Source organism: Salmo salar, chromosome ssa24 (genome assembly GCF_905237065.1).
Source record: "Salmo salar chromosome ssa24, Ssal_v3.1, whole genome shotgun sequence".
NCBI lineage: Eukaryota > Metazoa > Chordata > Actinopteri > Salmoniformes > Salmonidae > Salmo > Salmo salar.
Genome location: NC_059465.1, coordinates 48,310,677 through 48,331,224, shown reverse-complemented (window position 1 = coordinate 48,331,224; position 20,548 = coordinate 48,310,677). Strand labels below are relative to the sequence as shown.

The following is a 20,548-nucleotide window of genomic DNA, read 5'->3' as shown; positions in this document are numbered from 1 at the left end:
TAGTAGAGACTACACAGCAACATAGAGGTCTAGTAGAGGCTACACAGCAACATAGAGGTCTAGTAGAGGCTACACAGCATCATAGAGGTCTAGTAGAAGCTACACAGCAACATAGAGGTGTAGTAGAGACTACACAGCAACATAGAGGTCTAGTAGAGTTCTAGTAGAGGCTACACAGCAACATAGAGGTCTAGTAGAGGCTACACAGCAATATAGAGGTCTAGTAGAGACTAAACAGCAACATAGAGGTCTAGTAGAGGCTACACAGCAACATAGAGGTCTAGTAGAGACTACACAGCAACATAGAGGTCTAGTAGAGCCTACACAGCAACCTAGAGGTCTAGCAGAGGCTACACAGCAACATAGAGGTCTAGTAGAGCCTACACAGCAACATAGAGGTCTAGTAGAGGCTACACAGCAACATAGAGGTCTAGTAGAAACTACACAGCAACATAGAGGTCTAGTAGAGACTACACAGCAACATAGAGGTCTAGTAGAGGCCTAGTAGAGGCTACACAGCAACATAGAGGTCTAGTAGAGGCTACATATTAGCATCGAGTTCTAGTAGAGACTACACAGCAACATAGAGGTCTAGTAGAGGCTACACAGCAACATAGAGGTCTAGTAGAGGTCTAGTAGAGTCTACACAGCAACATAGAGGTCTAGTAGAGGTCTAGTAGAGGCTACACAGCAACATAGAGGTCGAGTAGAGGTCTAGTAGAGACTACACAGCAACATAGAGGTCTAGTAGAGACTACACAGCAACATAGAGGTCTAGTAGAGACTACACAGCAACATAGAGGTCTAGTAGAGCCTACACAGCAACATAGAGGTCTAGTAGAGGCTACACAGCAACATAGAGGTCTAGTAGAAACTACACAGCAACATAGAGGTCTAGTAGAGACTACACAGCAACATAGAGGTCTAGTAGAGGCCTAGTAGAGGCTACACAGCAACATAGAGGTCTAGTAGAGGCTACATATTAGCATCGAGTTCTAGTAGAGGCTACACAGCAACATAGAGGTCTAGTAGAGACTACACAGCAACATTGAGGTCTAGTAGAGGTCTAGTAGAGTCTACACAGCAACATAGAGGTCTAGTAGAGGTCTAGTAGAGGCTACACAGCAACATAGAGGTCTAGTAGAGACTACACAGCAATATAGAGGTCTAGTAGAGACTACACAGCAACATAGAGGTCTAGTAGAGGCTACACAGCAACATATAGGTCTAGTAGAGGCTACACAGCATCATAGAGGTCTAGTAGAAGCTACACAGCAACATAGAGGTGTAGTAGAGACTACACAGCAACATAGAGGTCTAGTAGAGACTACACAGCAATCTTGAGGTCTAGTAGAGGCTACATAGCAACATAGAGGTCTAGTAGAGACTACACAGCAACATAGAGGTCTAGTAGAGGCTACACAGCAACATATAGGTCTAGTAGAGGCTACACAGCATCATAGAGGTCTAGTAGAAGCTACACAGCAACATAGAGGTGTAGTAGAGACTACACAGCAACATAGAGGTCTAGTAGAGTTCTAGTAGAGGCTACACAGCAACATAGAGGTCTAGTAGAGGCTACACAGCAACATAGAGGTCTAGTAGAGACTACACAGCAACATAGAGGTCTAGTAGAGACTACACAGCAACATAGAGGTCTAGTCGAGGTCTAGTAGAGGCTACACAGCAACATAGAGGTCTAGTAGATGATACACATTAACATAGAGGTTTAGTAGAGGCTACACAGCAACATAGAGGTCTAGTAGAGCCTACACAGCAACATAGAGGTCTAGTAGGGGCTACACAGCAACATAGAGGTCTAGTAGAGGCTACACAGCAACATAGAGGTCTAGTAGAGACTACACAGCAACATAGAGGTCTAGTTGGCGATATACAGCAACATAGAGGTCTAGTAGAGACTACACAGCAACATAGAGGTCTAGTAGAGACTACACAGCAAAATAGAGGTCTAGTTGGCGATATACAGCAACATAGAGGTCTAGTTTAGACTACACAGCAACATAGATGTCTAGTAGAGACTACACAGCAACATAGAGGTCTAGCAGAGGTCTAGTAGAGGCTACACAGCAACATAGAGGTCTAGTAGATGATACACAGCAACATAGAGGTTTAGTAGAGGCTACACAGCAACATAGAGGTCTAGTGGAGGCTACACAGCAACATAGAGGTCTAGTAGGGGCTACACAGCAACATAGAGGTCTAGTAGAGACTACACAGCAACATAGAGGTCTAGTAGAGACTACACAGCAACATAGAGGTCTAGTTGGCGATATACAGCAACATAGAGGTCTAGTAGAGACTACACAGCAACATAGAGGTCTAGTAGAGACTACACAGCAACATAGAGGTCTGGTAGAGACTACACAGCAACATAGAGGTCTAGTAGAGGCTACACAGCAACATAGATGTCTAGTAGAGACTACACAGCAACATAGAGGTCTAGCAGAGGTCTAGTAGAGGCTACACAGCAACATAGAGGTCTAGTAGATGATACACAGCAACATAGAGGTTTAGTAGAGGCTACACAGCAACATAGAGGTCTAGTGGAGGCTACACAGCAACATAGAGGTCTAGTAGGGGCTACACAGCAACATAGAGGTCTAGTAGAGACTACACAGCAACATAGAGGTCTAGTAGAGACTACACAGCAACATAGAGGTCTAGTTGGCGATATACAGCAACATAGAGGTCTAGTAGAGACTACACAGCAACATAGAGGTCTAGTAGAGACTACACAGCAACATAGATGTCTGGTAGAGACTACACAGCAACATAGAGGTCTAGTAGAGGCTACACAGCAACATAGAGGTCTAGTAGAGGTCTAGTAGAGTCTACACAGCAACATAGAGGTCTAGTAGAGGTCTAGTAGAGGCTACACAGCAACATAGAGGTCGAGTAGAGGTCTAGTAGAGACTACACAGCAACATAGAGGTCTAGTAGAGACTACACAGCAACATAGAGGTCTAGTAGAGACTACACAGCAACATAGAGGTCTAGTAGAGGCTACACAGCAACATATAGGTCTAGTAGAGGCTACACAGCATCATAGAGGTCTAGTAGAAGCTACACAGCAACATAGAGGTGTAGTAGAGACTACACAGCAACATAGAGGTCTAGTAGAGTTCTAGTAGAGGCTACACAGCAACATAGAGGTCTAGTAGAGGCTACACAGCAATATAGAGGTCTAGTAGAGACTAAACAGCAACATAGAGGTCTAGTAGAGGCTACACAGCAACATAGAGGTCTAGTAGAGACTACACAGCAACATAGAGGTCTAGTAGAGCCTACACAGCAACCTAGAGGTCTAGCAGAGGCTACACAGCAACATAGAGGTCTAGTAGAGCCTACACAGCAACATAGAGGTCTAGTAGAGGCTACACAGCAACATAGAGGTCTAGTAGAAACTACACAGCAACATAGAGGTCTAGTAGAGACTACACAGCAACATAGAGGTCTAGTAGAGGCCTAGTAGAGGCTACACAGCAACATAGAGGTCTAGTAGAGGCTACATATTAGCATCGAGTTCTAGTAGAGACTACACAGCAATATAGAGGTCTAGTAGAGACTACACAGCAACATTGAGGTCTAGTAGAGTTCTAGTAGAGTCTACACAGCAACATAGAGGTCCAGTAGAGGTCTAGTAGAGGCTACACAGCAACATAGAGGTCTAGTAGAGACTACACAGCAACATAGAGGTCTAGTAGAGACTACACAGCAACATAGAGGTCTAGTAGAGGCTACACAGCAACATATAGGTCTAGTAGAGGCTACACAGCATCATAGAGGTCAAGTAGAAGCTACACAGCAACATAGAGGTGTAGTAGAGACTACACAGCAACATAGAGGTCTAGTAGAGACTACACAGCAATCTTGAGGTCTAGTAGAGGCTACATAGCAACATAGAGGTCTAGTAGAGGCTACACAGCAACATAGAGGTCTAATAGAGGTTACACAGCAACATAGAGGTCTAGTAGAGGCTACATAGCAACATAGAGGTCTAGTAGAGGCTACACAGCAACATAGAGGTCTTGTAGAGACTACACAGCAACATAGAGGTCTAGTAGGGGCTACACAGCAACATAGAGATCTAGTAGAGGCTACACAGCAGCATAGAGGTCTAGTAGAGCCTACACAGCAACATATAGGTCTAGTAGAGGTTACACAGCAACATAGAGGTCTAGTAGAGACTACACAGCAACATAGAGGTCTAGTAGAGGTCTAGTACAGGCTACACAGCAACATAGAGGTCTAGTAGAGGCTACACAGCAACATAGAGGTCTAGTAGAGACTACACAGCAACATAGAGGTCTAGTAGAGACTACACAGCAACATAGAGGTCTAGTCGAGGTCTAGTAGAGGCTACACAGCAACATAGAGGTCTAGTAGATGATACACAGCAACATAGAGGTCTAGTAGGGGCTACACAGCAACATAGAGGTCTAGTAGAGGCTACACAGCAACATAGAGGTCTCGTAGAGCCTACACAGCAACATAGAGGTCTAGTAGGGGCTACACAGCAACATAGAGGTCTAGTAGAGGCTACACAGCAACATAGAGGTCTAGTAGAGACTACACAGCAACATAGAGGTCTAGTTGGCGATATACAGCAACATAGAGGTCTAGTAAAGACTACACAACAACATAGAGGTCTAGTAGAGACTACACAGCAAAATAGAGGTCTAGTTGGCGATATACAGCAACATAGAGGTCTAGTTTAGACTACACAGCAACATAGATGTCTAGTAGAGACTACACAGCAACATAGAGGTCTAGTAGAGGTCTAGTAGAGGCTACACAGCAACATAGAGGTCTAGTAGATGATACACAGCAACATAGAGGTTTAGTAGAGGCTACACAGCAACATAGAGGTCTAGTAGAGGCTACACAGCAACATAGAGGTCTAGTAGGGGCTACACAGCAACATAGAGGTCTAGTAGAGACTACACAGCAACATAGAGGTCTAGTAGGGGCTACACAGCAACATAGAGGTCTAGTAGAGACTACACAGCAACATAGAGGTCTAGTAGAGACTACACAGCAACATAGAGGTCTAGTTGGCGATATACAGCAACATAGAGGTCTAGTAGAGACTACACAGCAACATAGAGGTCTAGTAGAGACTACACAGCAACATAGAGGTCTGGTAGAGACTACACAGCAACATAGAGGTCTAGTAGAGGCTACACAGCAACATAGAGGTCTAGTAGAGACTACACAGCAACATAGAGGTCTAGTAGAGACTACACAGCAACATAGAGATCTAGTAGAGGCTACACAGCAACATATAGGTCTAGTAGAGGCTACACAGCATCATAGAGGTCTAGTAGAAGCTACACAGCAACATAGAGGTGTAGTAGAGACTACACAGCAACATAGAGGTCTAGTAGAGTTCTAGTAGAGGCTACACAGCAACATAGAGGTCTAGTAGAGGCTACACAGCAACATAGAGGTCTAGTAGAGACTAAACAGCAACATAGAGGTCTAGTAGAGGCTACACAGCAACATAGAGGTCTAGTAGAGGCTACACAGCAACATAGAGGTCTAGTAGAGCCTACACAGCAACATAGAGGTCTAGTAGAGGCTACACAGCAACATAGAGATCTAGTAGAGACTACACAGCAACATAGAGGTCTAGTAGAGGCTACACAGCAACATAGAGGTCTAGTAGAGACTACACAGCAACATAGAGGTCTAGTAGAGCCTACACAGCAACATAGAGGTCTAGTAGAGACTACACAGCAACATAGAGGTCTAGTAGAGGCTACACAGCAACATAGAGGTCTAGTAGAGGCTACACAGCAACATAGAGGTCTAGTAGAGGTCAAGTAGAGTCTACACAGCAACATAGAGGTCTAGTAGAGGTCTAGTAGAGGCTACACAGCAACATAGAGGTCTAGTAGAGACTACACAGCAACATAGAGGTCTAGTAGAGACTACACAGCAACATAGAGGTCTAGTAGAGGCTACACAGCAACATATAGGTCTAGTAGAGGCTACACAGCATCATAGAGGTCTAGTAGAAGCTACACAGCAACATAGAGGTGTAGTAGAGGCTACACAGCAACATAGAGGTCTAGTAGAGGTCTAGTAGAGGCTACACAGCAACATAGAGGTCTAGTAGAGGCTACACAGCAACATAGAGGTCTAGTAGAGGCTACACAGCAACATAGAGGTCTAGTAGAGACTAAACAGCAACATGGAGGTCTAGTAGAGGCTAAACAGCAACATAGAGGTCTAGTAGAGGCTAAACAGCAACATAGAGGTCTAGTAGAGAAACACAGCAAGATAGAGGTCTAGTAGAGACTACACAGCAACATAGAGGTCTAGTAGAGGCCTAGTAGAGGCTACACAGCAACATAGAGGTCTAGTAGAGGATACATATTAGCATCGAGATCTAGTAGAGACTACACAGCAAAATAGAGATCTAGTAGAGGCTACACAGCAACATCGAGGTCTAGTAGAGGCTACACAGCAACATAGAGGTCTAGTAGAGGCTACACAGCAACATAGAGATCTAGTAGAGACTACACAGCAACATAGAGATCTAGTAGAGACTACACAGCAACATAGAGGTCTAGTAGAGACTACACAGCAACATAGAGCTCTAGTAGAGACTACACAGTAACATAGAGGACTAGTAGAGACTACACAGCAACATAGAGGTCTAGTAGAGGCTACACAGCAACATAGAGGTCTAGCAGAGACTACACAGCAACATAGAGGTCTAGTGGAGGTCTAGTAGAGTCTACACAGCAACATAGAGGTCTAGTAGAGGTCTAGTAGAGGCTACACAGCAACATAGAGGTCTAGTAGAGACTACACAGCAACATAGAGTTCTAGTAGAGGCTACACAGCAACATATAGGTCTAGTAGAGGCTACACAGCATCATAGAGGTCTAGTAGAAGCTACACAGCAACATAGAGGTGTAGTAGAGTCTACACAGCAACATAGAGGTCTAGTAGAGTTCTAGTAGAGGCTACACAGCAACATAGAGGTCTAGTAGAGGCTACACAGCAACATAGAGGTCTAGTAGAGACTAAACAGCAACATAGAGGTCTAGTAGAGTTCTAGTAGAGGCTACACAGCAACATAGAGGTCTAGTAGAGACTACACAGCAACATAGAGGTCTAGTAGAGCCTACACAGCAACATAGAAGTCTAGTAGAGACTACACAGCAACATAGAGGTCTAGTAGAGCCTACACAGCAACATAGAGGTCTAGTAGAGACTACACAGCAACATAGAGGTCTAGTAGAGGCTACACAGCAACATAGAGGTCTAGTAGAGGCTACACAGCAACATAGAGGTCTAGTAGAGGTCAAGTAGAGTCTACACAGCAACATAGAGGTCTAGTAGAGGTCTAGTAGAGGCTACACAGCAACATAGAGGTCTAGTAGAGACTACACAGCAACATAGAGGTCTAGTAGAGACTACACAGCAACATAGAGGTCTAGTAGAGGCTACACAGGAACATATAGGTCTAGTAGAGGCTACACAGCATCATAGAGGTCTAGTAGAAGCTACACAGCAACATAGAGGTGTAGTAGAGGCTACACAGCAACATAGAGGTCTAGTAGAGGCTACACAGCAACATAGAGGTCTAGTAGAGGCTACACAGCAACATAGAGGTCTAGTAGAGACTAAACAGCAACATGGAGGTCTAGTAGAGGCTAAACAGCAACATAGAGGTCTAGTAGAGGCTAAACAGCAACATAGAGGTCTAGTAGAGACTACACAGCAAGATAGAGGTCTAGTAGAGACTACACAGCAACATAGAGGTCTAGTAGAGGCCTAGTAGAGGCTACACAGCAACATAGAGGTCTAGTAGAGGATACATATTAGCATCGAGATCTAGTAGAGACTACACAGCAAAATAGAGATCTAGTAGAGGCTACACAGCAACATAGAGGTCTAGTAGAGGCTACACAGCAACATAGAGGTCTAGTAGAGGCTACACAGCAACATAGAGATCTAGTAGAGACTACACAGCAACATAGAGATCTAGTAGAGACTACACAGCAACATAGAGGTCTAGTAGAGACTACACAGCAACATAGAGCTCTAGTAGAGACTACACAGTAACATAGAGGACTAGTAGAGACTACACAGCAACATAGAGGTCTAGTAGAGGCTACACAGCAACATAGAGGTCTAGCAGAGACTACACAGCAACATAGAGGTCTAGTGGAGGTCTAGTAGAGTCTACACAGCAACATAGAGGTCTAGTAGAGGTCTAGTAGAGGCTACACAGCAACATAGAGGTCTAGTAGAGTCTACACAGCAACATAGAGGTCTAGTAGAGACTACACAGCAACATAGAGGTCTAGTAGAGGCTACACAGCAACATATAGGTCTAGTAGAGGCTACACAGCATCATAGAGGTCTAGTAGAAGCTACACAGCAACATAGAGGTGTAGTAGAGTCTACACAGCAACATAGAGGTCTAGTAGAGTTCTAGTAGAGGCTACACAGCAACATAGAGGTCTAGTAGAGGCTACACAGCAACATAGAGGTCTAGTAGAGACTAAACAGCAACATAGAGGTCTAGTAGAGTTCTAGTAGAGGCTACACAGCAACATAGAGGTCTAGTAGAGACTACACAGCAACATAGAGGTCTAGTAGAGCCTACACAGCAACATAGAGGTCTAGCAGAGGCTATACAGCAACATAGAGGTCTAGTAGAGCCTACACAGCAATATAGAGGTCTAGTAGAGGCTACACAGCAACATAGAGGTCTAGTAGAGACTACACAGCAACATAGAGGTCTAGTAGAGACTACACAGCAACATTGAGGTCTAGTAGAGGTCTAGTAGAGTCTACACAGCAACATAGAGGTCTAGTAGAGGTCTAGTAGAGGCTACACAGCAACATAGAGGTCTAGTAGAGACTACACAGCAACATAGAGGTCTAGTAGAGACTACACAGCAACATAGAGGTCTAGTAGAGGCTACACAGCAACATATAGGTCTAGTAGAGGCTACACAGCATCATAGAGGTCTAGTAGAAGCTACACAGCAACATAGAGGTGTAGTAGAGACTACACAGCAACATAGAGGTCTAGTAGAGACTACACAGCAACCTTGAGGTCTAGTAGAGGCTACATAGCAACATAGAGGTCTAGTAGAGGCTACACAGCAACATAGAGGTCTTGTAGAGACTACACAGCAACATAGAGGTCTAGTAGGGGCTACACAGCAACATAGAGATCTAGTAGAGGCTACACAGCAGCATAGAGGTCTAGTAGAGCCTACACAGCAACATAGAGGTCTAGTAGAGGTTACACAGCAACATAGAGGTCTAGTAGAGACTACACAGCAACATAGAGGTCTAGTAGAGGTCTAGTAGAGGCTATACAGCAACATAGAGGTCTAGTAGAGGCTACACAGCAACATAGAGGTCTAGTAGAGACTACACAGCAACATAGAGGTCTAGTAGAGACTACACAGCAACATAGAGGTCTAGTCGAGGTCTAGTAGAGGCTACACAGCAACATAGAGGTCTAGTAGATGATACACAGCAACATAGAGGTTTAGTAGAGGCTACACAGCAACATAGAGGTCTAGTAGAGCCTACACAGCAACATAGAGGTCTAGTAGGGGCTACACAGCAACATAGAGGTCTAGTAGAGGCTACACAGCAACATAGAGGTCTAGTAGAGACTACACAGCAACATAGAGGTCTAGTTGGCGATATACAGCAACATAGAGGTCTAGTAGAGACTACACAGCAACATAGAGGTCTAGTAGAGACTACACAGCAAAATAGAGGTCTAGTTGGCGATATACAGCAACATAGAGGTCTAGTTTAGACTACACAGCAACATAGATGTCTAGTAGAGAGTACACAGCAACATAGAGGTCTAGTAGAGGTCTAGTAGAGGCTACACAGCAACATAGAGGTCTAGTAGATGATACACAGCAACATAGAGGTTTAGTAGAGGCTACACAGCAACATAGAGGTCTAGTAGAGGCTACACAGCAACATAGAGGTCTAGTAGGGGCTAGACAGCAACATAGAGGTCTAGTAGAGACTACACAGCAACATAGAGGTCTAGTAGAGACTACACAGCAACATAGAGGTCTAGTTGGCGATATACAGCAACATAGAGGTCCAGTAGAGACTACACAGCAACATAGAGGTCTAGTAGAGACTACACAGCAACATAGAGGTCTGGTAGAGACTACACAGCATCATAGAGGTCTAGTAGAGGCTACACAGCAACATAGAGGTCTAGTAGAGGTCTAGTAGAGTCTACACAGCAACATAGAGGTCTAGTAGAGGTCTAGTAGAGGCTACACAGCAACATAGAGGTCTAGTAGAGACTACACAGCAACATAGAGGTCTAGTAGAGACTACACAGCAACATAGAGGTCTAGTAGAGGCTACACAGCAACATATAGGTCTAGTAGAGGCTACACAGCATCATAGAGGTCTAGTAGAAGCTACACAGCAACATAGAGGTGTAGTAGAGACTACACAGCAACATAGAGGTCTAGTAGAGTTCTAGTAGAGGCTACACAGCAACATAGAGGTCTAGTAGAGGCTACACAGCAACATAGAGGTCTAGTAGAGACTAAACAGCAACATAGAGGTCTAGTAGAGGCTACACAGCAACATAGAGGTCTAGTAGAGACTACACAGCAACATAGAGGTCTAGTAGAGCCTACACAGCAACATAGAGGTCTAGCAGAGGCTACACAGCAACATAGAGGTCTAGTAGAGCCTACACAGCAACATAGAGGTCTAGTAGAGGCTACACAGCAACATAGAGGTCTAGTAGAGACTACACAGCAACATAGAGGTCTAGTAGAGACTACACAGCAACATAGAGGTCTAGTAGAGGCCTAGTAGAGGCTACACAGCAACATAGAGGTCTAGTAGAGGCTACATATTAGCATCGAGTTCTAGTAGAGGCTACACAGCAACATAGAGGTCTAGTAGAGACTACACAGCAACATTGAGGTCTAGTAGAGGTCTAGTAGAGTCTACACAGCAACATTGAGGTCTAGTAGAGGTCTAGTAGAGACTACACAGCAACATAGAGGTCTAGTAGAGACTACACAGCAACATAGAGGTCTAGTAGAGTCTACACAGCAACATAGAGGTCTAGTAGAGGCTACACAGCAACATATAGGTCTAGTAGAAGCTACACAGCATCATAGAGGTCTAGTAGAAGCTACACAGCAACATAGAGGTGTAGTAGAGACTACACAGCAACATAGAGGTCTAGTAGAGACTACACAGCAACCTTGAGGTCTAGTAGAGGCTACATAGCAACATAGAGGTCTAGTAGAGGCTACACAGCAACATAGAGGTCTAATAGAGGTTACACAGCAACATAGAGGTCTAGTAGAGGCTACATAGCAACATAGAGGTCTAGTAGAGGCAACACAGCAACATAGAGGTCTTGTAGAGACTACACAGCAACATAGAGGTCTAGTAGGGGCTACACAGCAACATAGAGATCTAGTAGAGGCTACACAGCAGCATAGAGGTCTAGTAGAGCCTACACAGCAACATAGAGGTCTAGTAGAGGTTACACAGCAACATAGAGGTCTAGTAGAGACTACACAGCAACATAGAGGTCTAGTAGAGGTCTAGTAGAGGCTACACAGCAACATAGAGGTCTAGTAGAGGCTACACAGCAATATAGAGGTCTAGTAGAGGCTACACAGCAACATAGAGGTCTAGTAGAGACTACACAGCAACATAGAGGTCTAGTAGAGACTACACAGCAACATTGAGGTCTAGTAGAGGTCTAGTAGAGTCTACACAGCAACATAGAGGTCTAGTAGAGGTCTAGTAGAGGCTACACAGCAACATAGAGGTCTAGTAGAGACTACACAGCAACATAGAGGTCTAGTAGAGACTACACAGCAACATAGAGGTCTAGTAGAGGCTACACAGCAACATATAGGTCTAGTAGAGGCTACACAGCATCATAGAGGTCTAGTAGAAGCTACACAGCAACATAGAGGTGTAGTAGAGACTACACAGCAACATAGAGGTCTAGTAGAGACTACACAGCAACCTTGAGGTCTAGTAGAGGCTACATAGCAACATAGAGGTCTAGTAGAGGCTACACAGCAACATAGAGGTCTTGTAGAGACTACACAGCAACATAGAGGTCTAGTAGGGGCTACACAGCAACATAGAGATCTAGTAGAGGCTACACAGCAGCATAGAGGTCTAGTAGAGCCTACACAGCAACATAGAGGTCTAGTAGAGGTTACACAGCAACATAGAGGTCTAGTAGAGACTACACAGCAACATAGAGGTCTAGTAGAGGTCTAGTAGAGGCTATACAGCAACATAGAGGTCTAGTAGAGGCTACACAGCAACATAGAGGTCTAGTAGAGACTACACAGCAACATAGAGGTCTAGTAGAGACTACACAGCAACATAGAGGTCTAGTCGAGGTCTAGTAGAGGCTACACAGCAACATAGAGGTCTAGTAGATGATACACAGCAACATAGAGGTTTAGTAGAGGCTACACAGCAACATAGAGGTCTAGTAGAGCCTACACAGCAACATAGAGGTCTAGTAGGGGCTACACAGCAACATAGAGGTCTAGTAGAGGCTACACAGCAACATAGAGGTCTAGTAGAGACTACACAGCAACATAGAGGTCTAGTTGGCGATATACAGCAACATAGAGGTCTAGTAGAGACTACACAGCAACATAGAGGTCTAGTAGAGACTACACAGCAAAATAGAGGTCTAGTTGGCGATATACAGCAACATAGAGGTCTAGTTTAGACTACACAGCAACATAGATGTCTAGTAGAGAGTACACAGCAACATAGAGGTCTAGTAGAGGTCTAGTAGAGGCTACACAGCAACATAGAGGTCTAGTAGATGATACACAGCAACATAGAGGTTTAGTAGAGGCTACACAGCAACATAGAGGTCTAGTAGAGGCTACACAGCAACATAGAGGTCTAGTAGGGGCTAGACAGCAACATAGAGGTCTAGTAGAGACTACACAGCAACATAGAGGTCTAGTAGAGACTACACAGCAACATAGAGGTCTAGTTGGCGATATACAGCAACATAGAGGTCCAGTAGAGACTACACAGCAACATAGAGGTCTAGTAGAGACTACACAGCAACATAGAGGTCTGGTAGAGACTACACAGCATCATAGAGGTCTAGTAGAGGCTACACATCAACATAGAGGTCTAGTAGAGGTCTAGTAGAGTCTACACAGCAACATAGAGGTCTAGTAGAGGTCTAGTAGAGGCTACACAGCAACATAGAGGTCTAGTAGAGACTACACAGCAACATAGAGGTCTAGTAGAGACTACACAGCAACATAGAGGTCTAGTAGAGGCTACACAGCAACATATAGGTCTAGTAGAGGCTACACAGCATCATAGAGGTCTAGTAGAAGCTACACAGCAACATAGAGGTGTAGTAGAGACTACACAGCAACATAGAGGTCTAGTAGAGTTCTAGTAGAGGCTACACAGCAACATAGAGTTCTAGTAGAGGCTACACAGCAACATAGAGGTCTAGTAGAGACTAAACAGCAACATAGAGGTCTAGTAGAGGCTACACAGCAACATAGAGGTCTAGTAGAGACTACACAGCAACATAGAGGTCTAGTAGAGCCTACACAGCAACATAGAGGTCTAGCAGAGGCTACACAGCAACATAGAGGTCTAGTAGAGCCTACACAGCAACATAGAGGTCTAGTAGAGGCTACACAGCAACATAGAGGTCTAGTAGAGACTACACAGCAACATAGAGGTCTAGTAGAGACTACACAGCAACATAGAGGTCTAGTAGAGGCCTAGTAGAGGCTACACAGCAACATAGAGGTCTAGTAGAGGCTACATATTAGCATCGAGTTCTAGTAGAGGCTACACAGCAACATAGAGGTCTAGTAGAGACTACACAGCAACATTGAGGTCTAGTAGAGGTCTAGTAGAGTCTACACAGCAACATTGAGGTCTAGTAGAGGTCTAGTAGAGACTACACAGCAACATAGAGGTCTAGTAGAGACTACACAGCAACATAGAGGTCTAGTAGAGTCTACACAGCAACATAGAGGTCTAGTAGAGGCTACACAGCAACATATAGGTCTAGTAGAAGCTACACAGCATCATAGAGGTCTAGTAGAAGCTACACAGCAACATAGAGGTGTAGTAGAGACTACACAGCAACATAGAGGTCTAGTAGAGACTACACAGCAACCTTGAGGTCTAGTAGAGGCTACATAGCAACATAGAGGTCTAGTAGAGGCTACACAGCAACATAGAGGTCTAATAGAGGTTACACAGCAACATAGAGGTCTAGTAGAGGCTACATAGCAACATAGAGGTCTAGTAGAGGCTACACAGCAACATAGAGGTCTTGTAGAGACTACACAGCAACATAGAGGTCTAGTAGGGGCTACACAGCAACATAGAGATCTAGTAGAGGCTACACAGCAGCATAGAGGTCTAGTAGAGCCTACACAGCAACATAGAGGTCTAGTAGAGCCTACACAGCAACATAGAGGTCTAGTAGAGGCTACACAGCAACATAGAGGTCTAGTAGAGGCTACACAGCAACATAGAGGTCTAGTAGAGGCTACACAGCAACATATAGGTCTAGTAGAGGCTACACAGCAACATAGAGGTCTAGTAGAGGCTACACAGCAACATAGAGGTCTAGTAGAGGCTACACAGCAACATAGAGGTCTAGTAGAGACTACACAGCAACATAGAGGTCTAGTAGAGGTCTAGTAGAGGCTACACAGCAACATAGAGGTCTAGTAGAGGCTACACAGCAACATAGAGTTCTAGTAGAGACTACACAGCAACATAGAGGTCTAGTAGAGACTACACAGCAACATAGAGGTCTAGTCGAGGTCTAGTAGAGGCTACACAGCAACATAGAGGTCTAGTAGATGATACACAGCAACATAGAGGTTTAGTAGAGGCTACACAGCAACATAGAGTTCTAGTAGAGCCTACACAGCAACATAGAGGTCTAGTAGGGGCTACACAGCAACATAGAGGTCTAGTAGAGGCTACACAGCAACATAGAGGTCTAGTAGAGACTACACAGCAACATAGAGGTCTAGTTGGCGATATACAGCAACATAGAGGTCTAGTAGAGACTACACAGCAACATAGAGGTCTAGTAGAGACTACACAGCAAAATAGAGGTCTAGTTGGCGATATACAGCAACATAGAGGTCTAGTTTAGACTACACAGCAACATAGATGTCTAGTAGAGACTACACAGCAACATAGAGGTCTAGTAGAGGTCTAGTAGAGGCTACACAGCAACATAGAGGTCTAGTAGATGATACACAGCAACATAGAGGTTTAGTAGAGGCTACACAGCAACATAGAGGTCTAGTAGAGGCTACACAGCAACATAGAGGTCTAGTAGGGGCTACACAGCAACATAAAGGTCTAGTAGAGACTACACAGCAACATAGAGGTCTAGTAGAGACTACACAGCAACATAGAGGTCTAGTTGGCGATATACAGCAACATAGAGGTCTAGTAGAGACTACACAGCAACATAGAGGTCTAGTAGAGACTACACAGCAACATAGAGGTCTAGTAGAGACTACACAGCAACATAGAGGTCTAGTAGAGGCTACACAGCAACATAGAGGTCTAGTAGAGGCTACACAGCAACATAGAGGTCTAGTAGAGGCTACACAGCAACATAGAGATCTAGTAGAGACTACACAGCAAAATAGAGATCTAGTAGAGACTACACAGCAACATAGAGATCTAGTAGAGGCTACACAGCAACATAGAGATCTAGTAGAGACTACACAGCAACATAGAGGTCTGGTAGAGACTACACAGCAACATAGAGTTCTAGTTGAGCCTACACAGCAACATAGAGGTCTAGTAGAGGCTACACAGCAACATAGAGGTCTAGTAGAGACTACACAGCAACATAGAGGTCTAGTCGAGGTCTAGTAGAGGCTACACAGCAACATAGAGGTCTAGTAGATGATACACAGCAACATAGAGGTTTAGTAGAGGCTACACAGCAACATAGAGTTCTAGTAGAGCCTACACAGCAACATAGAGGTCTAGTAGGGGCTACACAGCAACATAGAGGTCTAGTAGAGGCTACACAGCAACATAGAGGTCTAGTAGAGACTACACAGCAACATAGAGGTCTAGTTGGCGATATACAGCAACATAGAGGTCTAGTAGAGACTACACAGCAACATAGAGGTCTAGTAGAGACTACACAGCAAAATAGAGGTCTAGTTGGCGATATACAGCAACATAGAGGTCTAGTAGAGACTACACAGCAACATAGAGGTCTAGTAGAGACTACACAGCAACATAGAGGTCTAGTAGAGACTACACAGCAACATAGAGGTCTAGTAGAGGCTACACAGCAACATAGAGGTCTAGTAGAGACTACACAGCAACATAGAGGTCTAGTAGAGGCTACACAGCAACATAGAGGTCTAGTAGAGACTACACAGCAACATAGAGGTCTAGTAGAGGCTACACAGCAACATAGAGGTCTAGTAGAGGCTACACAGCAACATAGAGATCTAGTAGAGACTACACAGCAAAATAGAGATCTAGTAGAGACTACACAGCAACATAGAGATCTAGTAGAGGCTACACAGCAACATAGAGATCTAGTAGAGACTACACAGCAACATAGAGGTCTGGTAGAGACTACACAGCAACATAGAGTTCTAGTTGAGCCTACACAGCAACATAGAGGTCTAGTAGAGGCTACACAGCAACATAGAGGTCTAGTAGAGACTACACAGCAACATAGAGGTCTAGTAGAGGTCTAGTAGAGGCTACACAGCAACATAGAGGTCTAGTAGAGACTACACAGCAACATAGAGGTCTAGTAGAGGCTACACAGCAACATAGAGGTCTAGTAGAGGCTACACAGCAACATAGAGATCTAGTAGAGACTACACAGCAACATAGAGATCTAGTAGAGACTACACAGCAACATAGAGGTCTAGTAGAGGCTACACAGCAACATAGAGGTCTAGTAGAGGCTACACAGCAACATAGAGGTCTAGTAGAGACTACACAGCAACATAGAGGTCTAGTATTGTGATGACTCCTTGCTGTCCCCAGTCCACCTGGCCGTGCTGCTGCTCCAGTTTCAACTGTTCTGCCTGCGGCTATGGAACCCTGACCTGTTCACCGGACGTGCTTGTTGCACCCTCGACAACTACTATGATTATTATTATTTGACCATGCTGGTCATTTATGAACATTTTAACATTTTGACCATGTTCTGTTATAATATCCACCCTGCACAGCCAGAAGAGGACTGGCCACCCCTCATAGCCTGGTTCCTCTCTAGGTTTCTTCCTAGGTTTTTGGCCTTTCTAGGGAGTTTTTCCTAGGGAGTTTTTCCTAGCCACCGTGCTTCTTTCACATGCTTTGCTTGCTGTTTGGGGTTTTAGGCTGGGTTTCTGTACAGCACTTTGAGAATATCAGCTGATGTACGAAGGGCTATATAAAAATAAATTTGATTTGATTTGATTTGATTAGTAGAGCCTACACAGCAACATAGAGGTTTTGCAGATTCTGCAGCTACAGAGACGATCAACTTGTCTACAACTCTGCAATTTATGTACATTAACTCTTTTCTCTGTGAAAAGCTGTTGTCAGGAAGTGCTGAGTGTGTCAGCGAGGGATTGGTCTTCCACGTTCATTGACCACAGTTTGTAAACAGATCAGGCTCTTGCTCGGTAACATTTCACTGAGAGTTGACCTCACGAAGAAATGATGCCGATTATATTGGATTAGAACCTGTCCAGTCTGGAGTACTGTAATGTTTCCAATGACATGCTTTCATCCCTCACACTGAAATGGATCTGATGTGAAGTCAATACCAATTTCACCTGCATGCCCTGCATTCTGTCCTTGTGTTCTATCCTATCTCTGGACAACGCTTTTCTCAAAACATCTTATTGTGGTATATTTTTGAAACCACATGACTAAAACTATACTGTATCTGATCCACACAGGGATAATGCATTCACTTGAAACTTGTCTTTTTGATTTTCTCAAACAAATAGCCAATGATCAATATGATAATGTAGGCATTATGTTTAAAATCCTCTCTAGATGGAGTCCTCTAGATTGTTGATTAGGCCAATTCATGAAAATAAAAACTTTATTTACAAAGTGCTTTAAACAGTGATTTTAAAAACATTATCATATCGATAATTGGCTATCACTGAATAATAGAAAAGAAATACAAGACAAGTGCACGATCTCTTCCTGGCTGAAATAATGTAGACTAAAAAGAGAAATAAAAAATGTTTTTGATCATATGATGGGATATGTTGTTTTGATTTCAGTAGCCCGACAAACAACGGCTTGGCGGTTTATGCAAATTAACCAACACATAAATGAAGCCTGTGACTGTATGGCTATAAATAGTAAAACCATTTTTATACATGATAAAAAAAAAATATGTAGACACATTTACAATAATAAAACTATTAGGCCTATACATGAACATAAATAGCAAGTAATGCTGAAACAAAATAAAAGTTGGTTAGAATACTGCCATTAATATCAATTAATGTTGCAGTGTTTGATCAAATGTTGAGAATACTCTTTCTGCTCCCAAATCATTTCTGAAAATACCAGTCCATGTTTATCAATGTATAGGCCTCCTTATAACGCACGAGAAAACCCTGGAATTTACAATGTACATTTACTGTTTATTAATTTAGTTTTTTGTAACTTATTTAAATGATTTCTATTTGTTCCCTGACACAAATGTGAACCTATTATATGTAGTAGTCTATACATATAATGTGTCTGTAAAGTCAGGCCACCGCTGGCGTAACTCGGGTAATAATGACTGCATTAATGCAGTGACGCTTGCAGCTTTTAATCTCGGCAATATTTGGGATAAAGACAGTAATGATTTGGATTTGAAGTCTAGTGCAATGTTGATATTAGCATACATTTTTTTCAACCAATAAATGCAGCCACTTCGAAGTGTCCAAACGACCTTGTTGCTAAGTGTTCTAATACCCATATGCAAACAGCACATTTAAGATCTCTTTTTGTAATGAAATGTGTTTTATAAATAAAAGTAAATACATAATGTTGTATTATTATTATTACTATTATTATTATTATTATTAGCTTACCCTGTGTGTTGGCAGTCTGTTCCGATGTCCATTGGAGGTCCATGTCTCCAGAGTGGGGCGGCAGGCCCTGGTAACCCGCCCCCTGTCCAGGCACCGTGATGCCGGGCAGGGCTCTCAGAGACTCAGGGATAATGCTCTCCAAACTCTCGTTGGCCTGCTGTTTGCGGAGCGCCACCTGCGCTGCCATGACCCGCTGCCTCTCGATGATCAGGATGCATTTCTCACAGGTGCAGTCCTTGAAGCAGCAGTATCGCTTGTGGCCCTTCAGCCAGGACAGGACGCCGTGGTTACGGCACCGCGCGCACTTAGGGGTCCTCTGGAGCGGCGCTCGGACCTGGGTCACCAGACCCCCTATGTACAGGTAGGGAGATCTGTAACCATTCATTTCTCACACCGTCAGTCAGCCAGTCAGCCAGTCAGTCAGCCAGTCAGTCAGCCAGTCAGTCAGTTAGTCACACACACACACACACAGTCTCGCCACTTTTCCTCCCCAAAGCGCTGGAGGCGCGAGGTGCATCTGATAAGGGCGCGTGCGCACGGCCCGGGCCAGACAGAGTAGAGAGCAGTGAAAGTCAGGAGATTATAGGAGGTGCTGGTTGGACCCACCTCTACCTCTCCTGCTCCCCTGGCCATAAAGACGTGCATCGGCCACCATCTGACACGTGGTCATGGAGGCAAGTAACTAAATACTGTTTTTGTGCATCACACGGCACCCGATCAGCCAATCCCCGGGGAGAGAGAGAGAGACGTTCCATCCAGGGTGCCGTAACTCTACCGGGACGATGAAAGTCCTAATTAAATGTTTACATTGAACAGTTACTGGGATGGGATCATTACTACTGGAGTTCAGAAAACGGACAGCAACATGCTGAAGTCTATAGAATAAGGCTTATTTAACCACAGTGCAATAAAACAGTGCTGCAGTTTGTTTGTATATTACTGGCTACAGTGCTTTGACAAAAAAAATCTAATGTTATTTGTAACATGTGCCTAAATAGTAACACAATAAAATAACAATAAGGATGCTATCGAGGGTTACCAGGTAGTAATGAGGCTATATACAAGGAGTACCAGTATCGAGTCAATGTTTTTGTATTTGTATTTATTACATTGGGGATCCATAATAAACCCCAGGAAGAGTAGCTGCTGCCTTGGCAGGAACTAATGGGGATCCATAATAAACCCCAGGAAGAGTAGCTGCTGCCTTGGCAGGAACTAATGGGGATCCATAATAAACCCCAGGAAGAGTAGCTGCTGCCTTGGCAGGAACTAATGGGGATCCATAATAAACCCCAGGAAGAGTAGCTGCTGTCTTGGCAGGAACTAATGGGGATCCATAATAAACCCCAGGAAGAGTAGCTGCTGCCTTGGCAGGAACTAATGGGGATCCATAATAA

General features: G+C 44.0%; 1 protein-coding gene across 1 annotated transcript in view; it reads right to left on the bottom strand.

Annotated features, from left to right (window-relative positions):
* LOC106586000 (doublesex- and mab-3-related transcription factor 3) overlaps window positions 1-19,536 on the bottom strand; it is a 71,596-nt gene extending 52,060 nt beyond the window's left edge. The window contains exon 1 of the mRNA XM_045706836.1: window positions 19,152-19,536. Within this exon, the coding sequence (XP_045562792.1) occupies window positions 19,152-19,536 (385 nt within the window). The remainder of the gene's footprint in view (window positions 1-19,151) is intronic.
* Window positions 19,537-20,548: the final 1,012 nt, after the last annotated feature.